The sequence below is a fragment of the Zonotrichia leucophrys genome, chromosome 6 (genome assembly GCF_028769735.1).
Source record: "Zonotrichia leucophrys gambelii isolate GWCS_2022_RI chromosome 6, RI_Zleu_2.0, whole genome shotgun sequence".
Lineage (NCBI taxonomy): Eukaryota > Metazoa > Chordata > Aves > Passeriformes > Passerellidae > Zonotrichia > Zonotrichia leucophrys.
Window position 1 is genome coordinate 24,470,650 of NC_088176.1, and position 16,041 is coordinate 24,486,690.

At 40.7% G+C, this 16,041-nt stretch overlaps 1 protein-coding gene across 2 annotated transcripts in view; it reads right to left on the reverse strand.

Annotated features, from left to right (window-relative positions):
* The window catches only part of RASGEF1A (RasGEF domain family member 1A), a 146,367-nt gene that overhangs the window by 39,431 nt on the left and 90,895 nt on the right, over positions 1–16,041 (reverse strand). The window contains exon 2 of one of the 2 annotated variants that reach the window (XM_064716333.1): positions 11,939–12,053. The exons of the other annotated variant lie outside the window; for it this stretch is intronic. Coding sequence (XP_064572403.1) covers positions 11,939–11,980 — 42 coding nt within the window. The 5' untranslated portion in view covers positions 11,981–12,053. The remainder of the gene's footprint in view (positions 1–11,938; positions 12,054–16,041) is intronic. 2 annotated transcript variants of the gene reach the window in all.

A 16,041-nucleotide genomic window follows, 5' to 3' on the forward strand; every position in this document is an offset into this window, starting at 1 on the left:
ATTGTATGTAGGAAGGTGAATTGAAAAAGAATGTGGGAGTGGATAAAAAATGATTGTTTTATAGATACAATGTTACTGAGCATTGGTTTAGGTTTTAATAGTGCCTTTGTCATGAGGTAGTTTCAGTTCTCATTCTTATTTGGAAACAGTTATGTTCAAACTTCAGACTGAATAGCCAAATTCAGACTTCTTTTGGTCTTTAGATCCATTCCATATCAAGAGTTGTAATTTTCTATTAATGCATAACTGATAGTGAACATTTTTCTGTTAATCTCCTTGGTGGAACCATGCAGTATGACTTCTCTTTCTAAGAAAGAGAAAACAGTTTTGATTGTTGAGTTGTGTTTGTTATTTTATGTTGATGTTACACAGAGCTTGAGGATAGAGCGACTGACTGAATCTGAAAATCAGAGCAAAAAGTACATAGAATTCCTAATAAAAAAGAGCTATATTGTCAAAACAAGCCCTGTGTGATAAAGATGACAGAGAAGAATGAGGAGGGAATGTACAACTGGAATACTGTCCATGGGATGTTAACTGCTGAGGGTGCTGATTGCTTGCTAATTTAAACAGGTATTGTGAGTGCTGAGAACCAGGGCATCAAATGCTGGCAGTAGCTTTCTCTGCCTGACAATCATGTAAAATAATAATTTTTGATTGGAATTAGAGATGTAGTTCTAAGACTATGGACAAAACCAACTAGGTTTCCCTCTGCTCCCCTTCCACTTTGTTGTTGGGGGTTTCTTCATGCCTTAAGTAACTTAACTGAAAACTGACAATAATTGGGTCAGAACCCAGGGCTGAGGGGAGCAGCAGTGAGTTGAGCTGCTCATGCACCCATGGCTGCAGCAAGTGGCTGTGAGCTGTGCCAAGCAGGGCCAGCTTGCTGTGACTGAGCCACTGGCACACGAGCAGACAGCAGCTGCTCCTGGAGCCAGCAGTGAATGAACTCAAGGGTTTGTGGATGTGCCTGCTCTTCCAGCTACTGGGGGGCAGCAGTAGAGGGGCAGAGTGCGCTTCTGCTCTCCAGGCTTGGTTCTACATTAAATAGCAGGCTTTCTCTCCTTGCCATGCCCTCAGGGCAGAGCAGGGTGCTGCTGCCTGCTGGGCTGTGCCCTCTGAGTGCTCTGTGACCCAGCCCCAGGGCAGTCTGGGCAGCTCAGTCTCCCTGCCCAGCCCCACAGCCCAGAGCTGCCCAGGTGGCTCTGCCACCTCAGTCCTACCTGCTACTCTCTGCCCTTTGCAAAATGAAAAAACTCAATGTTTTAAAGTATAAGACTCCTTCTGTCTCATTGCTTGGTACCAGTACAGCTTTGAAATGCAGCCATTATTGCCTTGTACTTGAAAGAGGCCACTCTGGGTTGTCTCTGCCAGCAGATCTGTCCCAAGGGATTGGTGTGTGTCCCTGTGCCCCAGGAGTGCCCTGCTGTGCCAAGGCCAGGCAGAGAGGGGGCCTGGCTGCACGCCCTGAGCTCTTGGTGTTGCCTGGGGAAGGCAGAGGTGGATCAGCTGTCCTGGGCCATGCCCTGGGTGAACTGTGGGCTGCAAGCACAGCCTGGCTGCCCCACATATTGGATTAGCATGGAGAAGGGATCAGGGCAGGGACCATGGACCTGCTGGGGGAGCTGGGAAAGCAGTGCATGTAAGGAGGGAATGCAGAAAAGAGGGTGAAGAAGTAGGAATACAGAAGTGGGACAAAGTCTATTTGACACTGAAGCTATTTAAAACTCCTGAAAAGTTCTTTTCCCCACCTTTCTCTAGTTTCTTCCTTGTCAAGAGCCATCCGAACATTTGACTTCCCCTTTGCAGCATTGCTTGGCCTCACCCCTCTGGAAGCACAGGGATTGTTTGAGCCCCCCTGGTGCCTTGACCTGCTTTTTTCAGGATTTTTCCAGTTAGGATCACTAGGAAAAACATAACTCCTAGGCACAGCTGAAGCTCTTTGCAGTGATTAAAACTTGTGCATTGCAGTAACTGCAAATGGCATGAGAAATTTCAAGGGCTGCTTGATCATGAACTGTTCCCTGCAGATGTGCCCAGAAGTGTATTTAAAACTTGTGCTCCTGTTTCAGTTTTCTGAGAGGAGCATTCAGATTCTATTAAATTCTGCCAAATGGAAAATAAATTAAGTTTTAGTGTCATCTATCTTCTGTATTCTTATGGTTTTAGAATTGATTGAAAACTTTACTGTTATAGGGTGTGTTCTGAATTTTTCAGGTAGGCAAAGAGTGTGATCCTTTGAATTATTTAAGACTGTGCTAGAGCAGTTACCTGTCTACTTTTCTATTGCTACTAAATTTCAAAAAAGGCTAAGAGAGGTAAAAATGATCTTTGTTTATTCATACAAAACAGCTCTGCAAGTCCCACCCTTGCCACACAGGAAGGACCATCCTTAAACCAATTTAAAATTTGGGGCTGTAAGCCCAGAGGCTTCTGTTTTGTCACTGCTGAGGGTAAGGAGTCAAGGGTCATGGCATTAATGAGTGACTGTGGTGCAGAACAGAGCTGCTAAACCTGTGGTGAAATTGGAGCTTGCTGCCATGGGAACAGAGCGCAGCGTTTGGGGAGAGCCAGGCTCACCCTGCCAGGGGCAGAGCTGGGCAAGGGCACCTCTGCCTGGAGCTCCGCTTTGGTGCTGATTGCATCTGTGGGTGTGGGCATGCTGCAGGTAGCCTTAATTTATGGATTTTCCTCTCTCCTTCAGCCGGTCTGCTGGAGTCTGTGCCCTAAAAATTAACGTCAGCCAGCACATACCTGATTATTGGTGTGAGTGGTGAGAAAGCACCAGAGAGTAAGGGCAAACTCCACAACCCCTGAAGTTTCTGAGATGTTATCTTAATCCAGTGGTGACTGATGCCCTAAATTCTTCTTTACTCAGTTCATAAGTTTTTATTAGCACAAACAACCCTTAAAGAAAGGAGCTGTTAGCAATCTGTAGAGATTTAAGTAAGGAGCTGTTAGCAATCTGTAGAGCTTTTACAGTACAGTTCTGAGTCATGATACTGGAAGGTGCAGAGCAGATGTAATGCCTGTCAATTTTTTATTATTAATTACAAGAGGGGACTATTTCATGCATCTTCTCCCTTTCTTTCATGCAGTCAGACAGCCTGACTTCTTCATTTTTATTGTTTAATTTTTGATCAAAACAGGGAAATGCTGCTTTTGTCAAGAAATCCATCTAAATTAACAGGTTGTTATTTCTTTCTTTAGAATACACAAATCAAATTTCATGGTGTCATTCAAAGCAGAGAATCTTTTCTCCTGGGTATCACCAGTCTACAGGGAAAGTTATTGCACTTTAATATAATTCCTGAAACACTAATCATAGGGACTATAATTTTGCAAGAGGTGAAGCTTTAGTTGTTTACAGTCTGTTAAGCTGTTTATTTACTGTGTGTTCTTACTCCCTTAAGACCTTCAGAAATAAAAAATACAAGGGCATAGCAGTTCCTTTTCTCATTTAAGTATGCAAACATGGTTTTCAGAGCTCTTTTTTTCCTGTGGCAAAAGCAAGGTCAGAAGATAATATAAAACAATGTATCTAAAATAGATTCTGCTTCTAAACTAGATGCTGGTAATAATTTGAAAGCATTCAGTACTGTTGTCTCGTTTTAGTCCTAAAATATGTGTGGATGCCCCATGGCACAAGGCAGAGAAACCTGGAAATGGAATTAATTTGTGCCCCGTCCCTGCCCATAGACCTGGGCACCCTGCAGGGGTAATTGGGTCTGGTCACAGCCCAGCTTGGTGTGCTTCCTGCAACTCTGCTGGCTTGGCTTGCCCATCTACTCCAGGTAGTGCAGCATTATTCTTTATTCTTCTCATTTCCAGTGTTTACCAAAGCCAGTGATAGATGCTGTGCAGCTCTGCGTTTGCAGACACCAGCAGGTGAAATAAAGTTGCCCTCAGTTTGGTAGAGCTATTCTAGTTTACTTTCAAACATCCAGTTTGGCTAAAAGGGTTGCATGGATTATTGAGATTTACAGTATCATTTTTAGGATTCAGTTATTCTGTCTTGTAAGGAGGGTTATTATTGAATAATAAAAAAAAGGCAACATGCATTTCTGTTACTGGTTGGAGCCAAAAGCAGTAATGGGATGGCTATTGCTGATGATAAACATGTACAGTCCCTGGAAAAAAAATTAAGTTTTGGCCAGACTATTTTTAGATGGTGTTTTCCTAACTTCTTGCCTTTTGGTGAATAAATCGTATTGCTTTTGTGGAGTATATTTATTTCAAAACCTGTTTCTCATTAAAAAATAAAATTAAAACATAGAAAAATCAGACTTATTTTCAGTCTTCTATTTTTCACTGTCAGTTTCCCAAACTATTTCCTTCCTCAAGGGATTTCAATATATTAACTTCTAAATACATCGATAGGCAGTTTCCCTCGTTCTGTTTCTTTTCTTTTTAAGGGATTTATTTTCTCTCAGCCTGTAAGGCTGGAGCCCTTGAGATTTGAAGCTTCTTTCATCCTCCAAAATGTCAGCAGTTTCAAAGAAGTGAGTTCCTGTACACTTCTTCTGACATGCTCTGAAATACTTTTCAAACTTGTCTTGGGAGATCTTTCTCTGCAGGTGAGAGGCAGTGTGGGTAGGAGACACATTTATACCTTAGACTCTGGATGAAAGAGTCACCAGGGAGAGGAAAGCACCCTGACACAAGCCAGCTGTGCACAGTCCAAATGACTGACAAAAGTTTTGCATCTTCACCCTCTTCCCTCTGAAGTTTGCGCAGTATCACACTCACACAGCTGAGAGCCAGCTTTGGGGTGTCCTGGCTTTCTGTTCCTCTGGTGGGAAGGCACATTAGAAGCCATCAAACAAAACCAGTGGTGTCAAGTCCATTTCTGTCAGCCTGTGATCTGCTCAGAGCAAGAGCTCTCAGCCTTCAGCTGAGGTTTCTTCTTTCTGGGTTGCAAAGTACCAGGTGGCAGAGCTGGAGATGGGCTGAGGCTTGTGTGTGGGACTGCAGTGCATCTCCTGGTTGGAGCAGAAGGTGATGGGGAGGGAAGGGAAGTGGGGAATGGAAATGAAATCCTCTTCCTGGTATTCAAAGCCAGCAGAGGCAGTGAAGAGGCCAGCAATTGATAGGGCAGAAGAGGAATGTAATTGCTGCTGCCAGAGGCAGCTGGGCCACATATTGGATTAGCATGGAGAAGGGATCAGGGCAGGGACCATGGACCTGCTGGGGCAGCAGGGAAAGCAGTGCATGTAAGGAGGGAATGCAGAAAAGAGGGTGAAGAAGTAGGAACACAGAAGTGGGGCAAGGTCTGTTTGACGCTGAAGCTATTTAAAACTCCTGAAAAGTTGTTTTCCTCACACACCTGTACTGTGTATTACTTTGAGGAAGGAAAGGTTCTCCCCATGTTAATATGAATGAAAGGTTTCAGTGCAAATGTCCTCTTAGGTTTGTGCAATATATATTGTGGGCAAAAATAAATGGTTGTGGGGTTTTGTAAACAAAATGTGTTTGCAACAAAACTATCTGTTTAATTTATTTTTATTTTAATTCTACATTAGGTGTTGAGGAATGGTTACTTTTTCCTTTTGGTTTTGCTCAGGGTTTCATTATTTTGGAATGTGTGAAGAGTACAGCTGTTGTACCACTTGGTTAATGGTTTAAGCAAGGGCATAAGTGTAACATAATTAGAGGATATTGTTTAATTATGCAGGAAGGGATCTTCTGAACATTTTTATTTGGGCAATGAACTGTACCCTTCCAAAGAAAAAACCTTCTAGTTCTGGCTGAAACCTCCTCCCACAATTTTCAGCCCTTAAAGTATAAAAATATTGATCGACTGTTCCTGGACAATCCTCAGAATATTGCTTTTTTTACATCCCCAAGGTGCAAACCATAGTTTTTAGATGTAAAAGTTGTTATTACATTTTAATTGAAGTCTGCACAGTAATAACCTACAGGTTAGATTTTTGCAGAGGATGAAGATACATTGTGTGAATTTATTGGGGCTTGGAGTAATATTTATGGGTATAGATAGATGAATCTAATTCACTTTAAATATCCTAGAGTGTATTTAAAGCAAGTTTATTTAAATTAAATCCATAATAAAGTATTATTTTTTTCTCTGTGCATTCCTAATTTTTAAAGTCTTTTTGAATGGAACATTAATTGCTTGTCAAATCTTTCAGTAATACACAAAAAAAATTCTATTATAAAAGTACTTGGAATTATATTAAGAGAAACTCTGCTCCTTTTTTTTCCTGAGTGAAAAAAAGAATGACTAGTTTAAGAACAGAGTGAGAGGATTTCTAGGACTTAAAGGAATCTCAGCAGTGGTGAAAAGGAACATAGCAGCCACCTAGAATATGTATTTTCATGTGTATGTTTAAGAGATAACATTTTGTATATAAGAAAGTCTTAGATGTCTTTCTTTTTCCCCCTTGATATGTTTTTTCTACTCCCATGGAAATAAAACAAGCATCTAGATGCAGTCTCCTGGCATGCTAAACTGGAATGAAATACACAGTTCTTGTTTTGCTTCATCCTTCAAAGCACACAGCAATCAAATTTGGAAGCTCTTGTGTTGTGAGACCCTGAGGTTCCCAGGTTATCAAGTGTGTGATTTTCTGCCAGGGGTGTTAGTGAGACAGATGTGCTCCAGCTTCCCCACTGCCAATAGGAATGTTTATTTTACTTATGGGATACTAATTGCTGAGCTGTCCTGTTTCCCAAAGCTGTGTGAAATAAGGAGAAGGAGGGAACATGCAGAAGAAAGGCAAATTCAAACATAGGTTTGGTGCTGTCAGAGGGAGTGGGTGTTACATGTGGGAGGTAAAGGTGTAGGTAAAAGGAGTGACATTTACTGAACCTATTGCTCAGGCTCCTTGTGGTTCAGCTGTGCCTGCTGATGGTATTTGTAAAGCAGCCCACATGTGAAAGAGGAAAAACTGACCTACCACTGAAAAAAGGTTAAAAAAAAAAAAGAAATCTCCAACTTTTATTCTGTCTCAATCTAAAAATATATTTGGCAGTTGGGACTAGTCCTTTTTTCCTTCGAAACTATCAAATCTGTCACATACAAAGCCTATACCAAGACAGAGCATGTATTATATTTAGAAGCATTTAATGCCAGTAAGTAAAGCCTGTTGAAAACCTCAGAGCAGGTGTAGGGGTCTTTAGCCATTAACTGCTACGATTACTTGGATGCCATATGGCTCAGCTGTGCTCTTCTCTGAACTGGATCATCAGCTCTCCTGCATGAGTGAAACATCTGAACTAAACATGGCATGGGACACAACTGATACAAGGTTTGCTGCACAGACAGCAAGCCAACCTATTCTCCATTTACTCTTTAAAATTGTGATAGGGAAAATTAGCCAGACAGCACTTTGACCATGTTGTTATTTACTCCAGTGAAAGAAATGAAAATATTTGGTGGGTTATTTTTATGCCATTAAGCTCCTGAAGGCTGACTACTGTGAAGGAGATGATGTAATACGTAGTTGTCAAGTTTGGGATTAATGTATTAGGATGCATAGTTAGTAAAAATCAGCACTTGTCACATCTGGGGGAGTCCCATGAGCTATTACCATCTCAAACATCTCTATTGTTCCAGTCATTTTCAATTTTGTTTCCCACTCTGCATGATTTCCCAGGAGATGTGATGGGTCAGTAGCAGGCCAAAGATGGGCTGCAGACCTAATCTAATCAATATTGTGACAAAGGTAATGAAAGAAACGATGTCACCTTGGAATCCCAGCAGGTTTCATCAGCTCTGCCCCTAATGGGATGTGACAGCCAGGCTGATCTGTGTGTCCTTAGGACAGGACAGGAGTTGTGCAAGGGCTGCTGCAAGGGTGGCTCTGTGACAAAGGGCAACCCAAGTCCATGACAATTGCAGCTGAAGGTTGAAACTAAGGGTCCTTACAAGTTAAAGCATTAAATGGCTGTTTTAATCACCTTCACTTTCAAGCGAACCATTCAGGCATTTCTTATATTTTCTGTTCCTCTAATGTGTTATCTGGGTTAAAACCAGTAACTTGTTCTGTTTCAATGGGAATGCTCTGAAGCTGGTATCACAAATGAGAAAGCAATAGCCGCTGTCTTTATATGTAGTCCAAGCAAAGCACTTTCACTCCAGTTCTTTGTAGTGTTTTTTACTTTTATTTTTAACTGCTCCTTTTTGCAGTCACACACAATAGCATCATATTTCCCCCAGTATGTGACTTTTGCATGAGGCTAAAGTCAGTGATTACTTTTTTTCTCGGATTTCCTCCCTTAGCACTTCCTTACACCCTATGTATAGTGCTACCTTGGTAGACGTCACTGATGCATTCTGGTGCAGAGTCTCAAATTTTAGTGTCCTTCTAGTTTTGGAACAGCAGCTTTGCTAAAAATTGTTTTTATGATAACTTAATTTTCTGTGATCTGGGTTGTACATATTACCAAAACTGACAAGTTTCCACCCTTAATTCTTATGATTCCTCTTTCTCTGCCCAGCTAGGTTCAACTACTCCCCTCATAGGTTCTCTGTTCTTAAGTGTTGGCCCCATACTGTGATGCTCCTTCTAAAAAGTTATTCTTGAGGCATTTACTTGCTTTGTCTCTTTAACTTTCCCCCTCAAGATGAATGGCAATTGCTGTCAAAATGTTCTCATGCATAGAAATCTGTGACATGTAGATCTCTTGCATGTCTGGAAAGCTGCAGAGATATTACTAAAGTAACTGTCAGTGTTGGAAAAAAGTTCTTGAATATTATTTCGTCTCATTGGGAAATTTAAAGTTTAAAGTTTCCTGTGAAAAGTTACCAAATTCTTCTCTACACATATGAATTTTTAAATATGAAAACATATGTTTTATCCTTTAATGTAAGACCAAGTTGTTTCTCAATCTCATTTTCAATTATTAAAGTTTTCTATATAAGGATTTCCCTAAATTGCCTTGATATGTAAATAGTGGAGCAAAGCTGCCTTATGCTTTTTACTAATCCTGCAATTACATTCTGTAGAGCCTTTTTACTTTCCTTAATATGAAAGTAAACCCTCCTCTCACCTACTCCTTTACATAACCAATGCTCTAAGAATTATGGACATGACAGCTAAATCCAGCTTTTAAATCCCAGGCACAGTAGCTGTGTGCTGTTGCTGCTCAGTGTTTCTTTCTCATAAGCTGTAGCCAGTGCAATATCTTATTAGTTAATTTGAAAATCGTTTCTCAAGGGATTTCAAGTCTTATGTGCATCAGGTCCCTACCAATCCACTTAAAGCTTAAATGCACCAGAGAAACTTAGCCCAGAATTGCATCTTATTTGTTGCAGCAGAAACCTTTACTTCCCTGTAAAGTACTATGAGAGTATTTTTGATGTAGCAGAAGTTAAACTGAAAACATCCCTTTGCAATTTTTTGAAAATAAAACCTATTATTTTGATTTTAGGGAAAATACTTTTTATTCTGTTGCATAAGGTAACCAAAGGTCCAGGTTGCAATGCAAACATCCTGTTAGTCTTGAAATTTCAGCATTGCTGCTTAACTTGGAAAAACAGGGACTGAGACATCTTTGGGAAAAAGTACCCATCTTTGCTGCAAATGTGAAACTTGATTACTGGTGTTCTGGAAAGCATCACTTGAGTTTGGGATTTTACTCCAAAAGACATATTCAAACATCCCGTCAAGCAAACTTTGATTCTGTCTTTATGATGCAGCGTCCTGCATCACTTTAAACTTCCCTAGGCAATACTAGAACCATCTCACCTGGATAATATTCATTCAAATCTATGTTTCTGCCTCTTCTCTTACTCCCACCCAGAAAAGAAAAAACTTCACGTAGCACAGTAACATGAAACATTAACCTCTTTTTCCATGTCTCAGTGCCTCCATTGCATAAAGCTACCACCACGTAATCTTCCTCCTGGGTGTTATCAATTGGTTACAAGTGATCTAATCATGACCTAATGCCCAGAATGGCAGTGAATTTATAGCCAGCATCACAATTTTAAACTTGCAGCATGACATTCAATCAGTGTCCCGCACGGCAGTGCGCCGGAGGGCGGCTGAGCTCTGCCATACCCGCACAGCGTTCCTGTCACTGCAGCTGTACCGGGCTGCAGGAAACTATTCCAGCCGGGTGTGGAGCGGGCAGAGGAGCCCATGAGGCTGTGCACACTCACCTGGCTCTGCAGGACCGTGTTCTGTGCACACCCACCTGGCTCTGCAGGACCATGTTCTGTGCACACTCACCTGGCTCTGCAGGATCATGTTCTGTGCACACCCACCTGGCTCTGCAGGACCGTGTTCTGTGCACACCCACCTGGCTCTGCAGGACCGTGTTCTGTGCACACCCACCTGGCTCTGCAGGACCGTGTTCTGTGCACACCCACCTGGCTCTGCAGGACCATGTTCGCTCCCAGCCGCGCCGCTCCCCGCTCGGTGCCGCAGCCGGGATGCGCCGCTCGGGCAGTGCGGGCTGCCGGCTCCGTTATAGCCGCAGAAAGCGAAAGCGCACGGCAGGGGCTGTCCCGAGGAAATTCTGAGCCTCAGCCTCCGTTACGTGGTGTCATGTGCCGGGCACCGAGCGGGGACTTCCACCCCGTCACTGAGCCCAGCGAGAGCGGCGCTGCTCCGCGGCTCCCTCTGCCTTTGGGGCTATGGGGATTGGCAGGGTAGCTCAGAGCAGCGTGCTGATGTTGGGAGGGAAAGGAAGCAGGTTCTGGGCATTCCTAACTGGCTGGTTTCTTATATCATTGCTGCTAAAATTACTAAAAAAATCCTCTTGTGATGTAGTATGACTTAATTTGTTGTTTTCCGGGGGTTTCTGTTGGTTCGGGTTTTTTAGCAGTTTTGTTTTGGTTTTCTTTTGAGTATAAAATTCCTACAGAGCTACCTAGAAACTGTTTACAATGTATTCTAATGCAAATCTGACAGCTGGGAACTAGCACTCTGCAATTCAACTTCTTGACTTTTTTTTTTAATATAAATTTTTGTTTGACCATTCTATGTACTTGATTTTTGCATAGTAACGTCCAATGCATACTAGAAATTCTTCAGAAGCTCACTTAAATCATACAGCAAGAATTGTAGATGTGTTCTGTTTGGAAACCTGAATCAGTAATAATATGAAATCAGAAATTCTCTCCATTCCATATATGCCTGCAGTGTAAAATCTTCCAAGCAGAGGCAAATCAGCAAATAGTGAAAGCAATATTCTGTGTAGGTAATTTAGTTTGTAGTTACTGAAGACTTCATGTTAGTGGTGAGGTGGGTTTGTTTTTGTGTAAAGGTATAGAAATTTTAATAAGGATGTAGAAATAAGTAGATTGGGGGAACAGCAGTTGATAAAGAATGAGGAAGAAAGCAGAGATGATGGCAAAAGACAATGACATAACTTTATGGAAATGGAACTGACATTTATTTACAGGAAATGTGACGTAACAGTTTAGAACGGGAAGGTGGGAAGATAGGGATGTGATTATATGCTAGTAGGATACTTTTGGAAGAGGTTAGTAAAATACACTTGATTTAGGCTTGCAGAGGATGAGGGTTCTGCAATGGACACTAGATGGATAAGAATGGTTTGACTTTACCAAGTCAGGTGTGTGTTCAGATGAGATCTGAGAAGGGGATGACTGTGGGGCACAGAATGAGTCCCATAATCAGAGATTTGTCTGAAGCCACAGAAAGGAAGGATGGGAGGACAGGGGAGTGTGTTTTGGCAGCAAATATCAACAATATGGAATTTTACAGTAAGCTGTTATTGCAGTGTGCTTGCCTGCATTTCCTAGTGCACAGTTTGGCTTAGCATAGTTCCAAGAGGCATTCTTCTGCTCTCTAATGTCTGAACGAAATTTTATTCAAGTCTAAGACTGCCCAATGTGATTTCTGAACAGTACAAATCTCTAACTATAAATTATCCTACACCGGTGCTTTCAAATTAAAAGAAAAATCTTTTATGTAAGACTCATATAAAGTAAAATAATACTTACTTTGCATTTCTTTACAGCAGCTTTGCACAGTGGTTCTGCCATCCAGCCTTTCCCAGTGGGTGGAATTCCAGCTATTTCACTCTATGATTTTTGTCATGTGTCTTGCCTCCTTCCCCTTAAAATGAGGGGTGCAATGGATTACTATTAGAACACACTGCTAATTTGCACTGAAAATGCATTTTAGCATCAGAATAAAATTTGACACACATTTTCAGAGATGGGAGTATCATAAGAAAGAAATAGGACAAATTATGGTACACAAAGAAAGGGAAAAGGCAGAATTTTAAATACTAGGTGCCAAGAGAAAGGCAATGGGAAGAGTTTGAAGGGTTAAGCCACCCCAACTAAAATTCTCCATCAATTTTTTAATAGCGACAGAATTTTTTAAAATAGTCATTAAGAAGTTATTAAAAAATACTAATATTTATGTTGCTGAATTGACTAGTCATTAAACTGTCTCACAAAAAACCTGGAATTGAGAATTTATTCCTTAGTGCAGTTATGATCATAGAAGAAGAAAATGAGATCTTTTTTTCCTTCTTGAAAAGTAGTATCACAGCGTAAAGAAAAATGACAGCACAGTCATATCTCATCAGGATGATGGATACATCCCTAACTATATATGTTTGAATGTGACATAAAAATAAAGAATATGGAGAAACTGGCAGCTATTCTGTTGACACCTAAGGTAGAATGGATTGAAGAGAATCCAGGTTTGAGCTGTTCAAAGACACACTGTAGTTATTGTAAACACAGAGATTTTTGACCACAGAACAACTTGAAAACCATCTTGTAGATTTTCAGTAGGACCTGCATTTTTTTTCTTTTTTTTCTTTTTCTTTCTATAGGAAATTCACTGTTGCTGCATTACTAAGCTTAACTTTATGTTGTGATATAATACTGCTGATTTGGGAGCAGTTTGTCATTTAAAGGCTTTTGTTTTCTTTTTTTCTGAATGTGAAATGAATCAGAGCTGTGAGCGTCCTGGCTGGCACCAGCCATGTGGGGCTGTTACAGGTGGAGCTCTTTGACTTCAGCCATGGCACTAACCTGAGCTGTTCTCTGAGCAGATATTTCTTTAGCACGGAGACCTCTACCTTTCACAAATCTGAATTACTTGCTGGAATTAAATACGGAGGGAACTTGACAGACAAGCAGAATAAGCACACAAAACTCACTTCCCTTGAAAATTAGACTAAAAAATGACGCTTTTTTGCCCAAAAACATGGTATGTGACTGAATGTATAAATACTAATACACCAAGTAGGGTAGGTGTCAGCCATGAGCATGATTATGGCTTTATGGCCATAAGGAATTAAGGATTAATCATTATATACTTGTACCTTCAAGCCTGAATTATCCAGAGTGTTTCCATGTTATCAATGATTTTGATCAATGTTACCAATGAATTTTGTTTTCAGTTAGTACTTGATCAAACTCTCAGCTTAAAGCAACTTTTTAATAGCTTTTAGGGTCTCTGTACTCTTAATTGAACTTAGAGTTAATTTTAATTAAAAAGTTTTCAAAGCAAAATCATGTTTTGCTTTGAAAAATCTATTAGATTTTTATCATCAAAATAGAAGAAAAGATAGGAAGTAAGCAAGAGATATCAAAAATGCTTTTTTGAGTTGGAGGTATATTTTTCTGTTACTTTCATGAGATGCAAGATTTTTACATGTTGATAATATCATTGAAGAAATGCTGCTGCTCCTCTTCCTACTGAAACTGAAGTGAAAATGTTGCGTTTTTTCTGGTTTTGTGTTTGTTTGTGGTTCTTTTGAAACCCTACACGTGTTCCAGGTTCAGGAGAGCTTCTCCAACAGTTATGAGGATGAGCATTGCTTTTCCATAAATATTAGGAAACCTTCTGGCAGGCCTTCCCAGCTCTGCTGCACATGCCATCAAAGCCTAAAGCAGCAGGAGCAGACAGTTGTGATTAATTTTGGCTTTTAGTAAACCTGGTTGCCAGGGGGCCACTACGTTTATGTAGCTCCTACGTCAAGACTGGCTTTTTTCCATTTAAGTAGTGAGTGTTCTTTAAATGTGCTTTAAATGCTAAAAGCATTCTAAGATAAAGTTTGTCTTGCCTTCCAACACTGGCAGGATGTGCTTGCAGCTGTGTTAGACGCAGGTTTGGATGCAACCAGTCCTTAAACTCTCTCCTCGTTCAGCTTCTTGCTGTACCACACCTGGCTCTGGGGGGAGGTGGATGTGCCCATACAGGGTTAAAGCAGGCTGTGGCTTCAGAGCCCTGCACAGAGAGGCAGCTTCCTCTTTTTTGTAAAGAGAGCAGCTTCCTGCCAGCACTGACGCCGCAGGGTGGAAACCCCCACCCCTCCCCGAGTGGAACCTGCAGCAAGGGTGAAAACATGATGGTGTGTCTAATTTTGGCACAGTGGGAAACTACCGAAAGTGGGAGTAAAAAAGTTCTCATGGGGTCTTTTCATCATTCACCCAGGTACTTGTATACAATGATGTGGAGGGGAAGGGAAAAAAGCTGATAAAATCCCATAGAAACCACAGAATTTGAGGACATTTTTGCAAAACTTGGTATTAGAGGATATAACACTCAGGTCTCTTCTGCATATACCTTGTTGAGATATTATGATAATACTAATCATGCCCCAAATTTATTTTTTTACTATTTGAGAGCTGTTTATTGGTGAGCTCAAGTGGTTTTGTTTTTTCCTAATGTAAAAACCCTCCTATGCTGCAGGCTTTGAATTAGAAGCACTACACTTCCCTAGAAAGCTGAAAGAGTGCTGTTGAACAAAAGATGGGTTAGATTGTAATTCATCATTCTAATTCTGTGAACAGTTCTTGTGAACACTTTTGTGGGCTTCTTTCGCCATTGGAAGAAGTCACTGACTTTGGAAGGAGTCACTTGTTTTGCCTCAATTTTTGATGTGTAATGGTTGGCTCCAAATGTTTACCAACAAAGTCAATTTCTGAATGTTCCTACTGCAGTTTAGTTTTGCTGTGCAGTATCTCAAAGCTTTGGCAAGACTGCTGCAGCACATGACTATGTGGATTTTTTTTTTTTTTGTGTCTGAATAGTGGTTGTATTTTGACTTGCACTTTGTTATAATGCTAAAAGTTATCTTGGTGTCTCCTCTTGCTTGGCATTGGTTTGTTGCTATCATTTGTCACTGCCATTGATTCTGACCTACAACAGGGAAATCTTACAGGATTTCAATTACTTTTTTACCAAAAGGGAGCAGGTGCTTGTCACGAGAAAGTAAGTACCAAGTGGCATGGTCTGATACAAGATGGGCAGTAATCTGCCCTTGGAAAGGTGGTTATTAATACTATTACTCTAGAAGGGGATTTGCAAGGATTATGAGAATTGAGCATTATTTCTTGTTGAAAATTTATTTTTAATATACACTTGCAATGGTTAAAACAAAAGTGAAATAGAATAGCCATGGTTTTTGAGTACATGGGAATTTTTAATTTTTTAATTTAAAATCATTTAGCAAGTAGTGAAAATTTTGAGGAAACAGTTCTTGGGTGAATAAAACTGACTTCCCTTTCAGTTTTATTTTAAGTAGGAAAGAGGAAGCACTCTAGAAAAAAACCCAGAATATAATTTCATGCTGTCTGATTTGTGGCTTTCTGAAGATTCTTTGATTGCTCAATGCAACTTGTTTAAGAGTGTGCTGATGAGAAAGAGAAACTGCTTGAAATAATTCTTCCTATTTGAAAAAAAAAGCTTTTCTTTATTTTTTCCTGACAATGACATTAGATTGGAAGCCAGATTTGATTATGTTTGTCAGTTGAACTTCGAAAACATGACAAATGTGGAAATGTGTCAGGAAAACATGTAGATTATGACTGATACAATCTTATTTTTTTTCCTTTGAAATGGAGATAAATTTCCCTTAGGCTCTCCCTGGTACTATGCCCATAGGTTAATGTCAAGCAGAGGAAGTGAACATTGGGAATTGCTCCCAGGTGTGTGAGAGCACATCTTCCCTGTGCTGCTCTGAGTCCTGCAGGTCCATGGACTGTCAGAGTCCCCACAGAGGGGGACTGGGCTTGTGGAGCTAACTGCAGCATTTGGACCCTTTAAAAATGGACAAAACATACTGAGCAAAACTCAC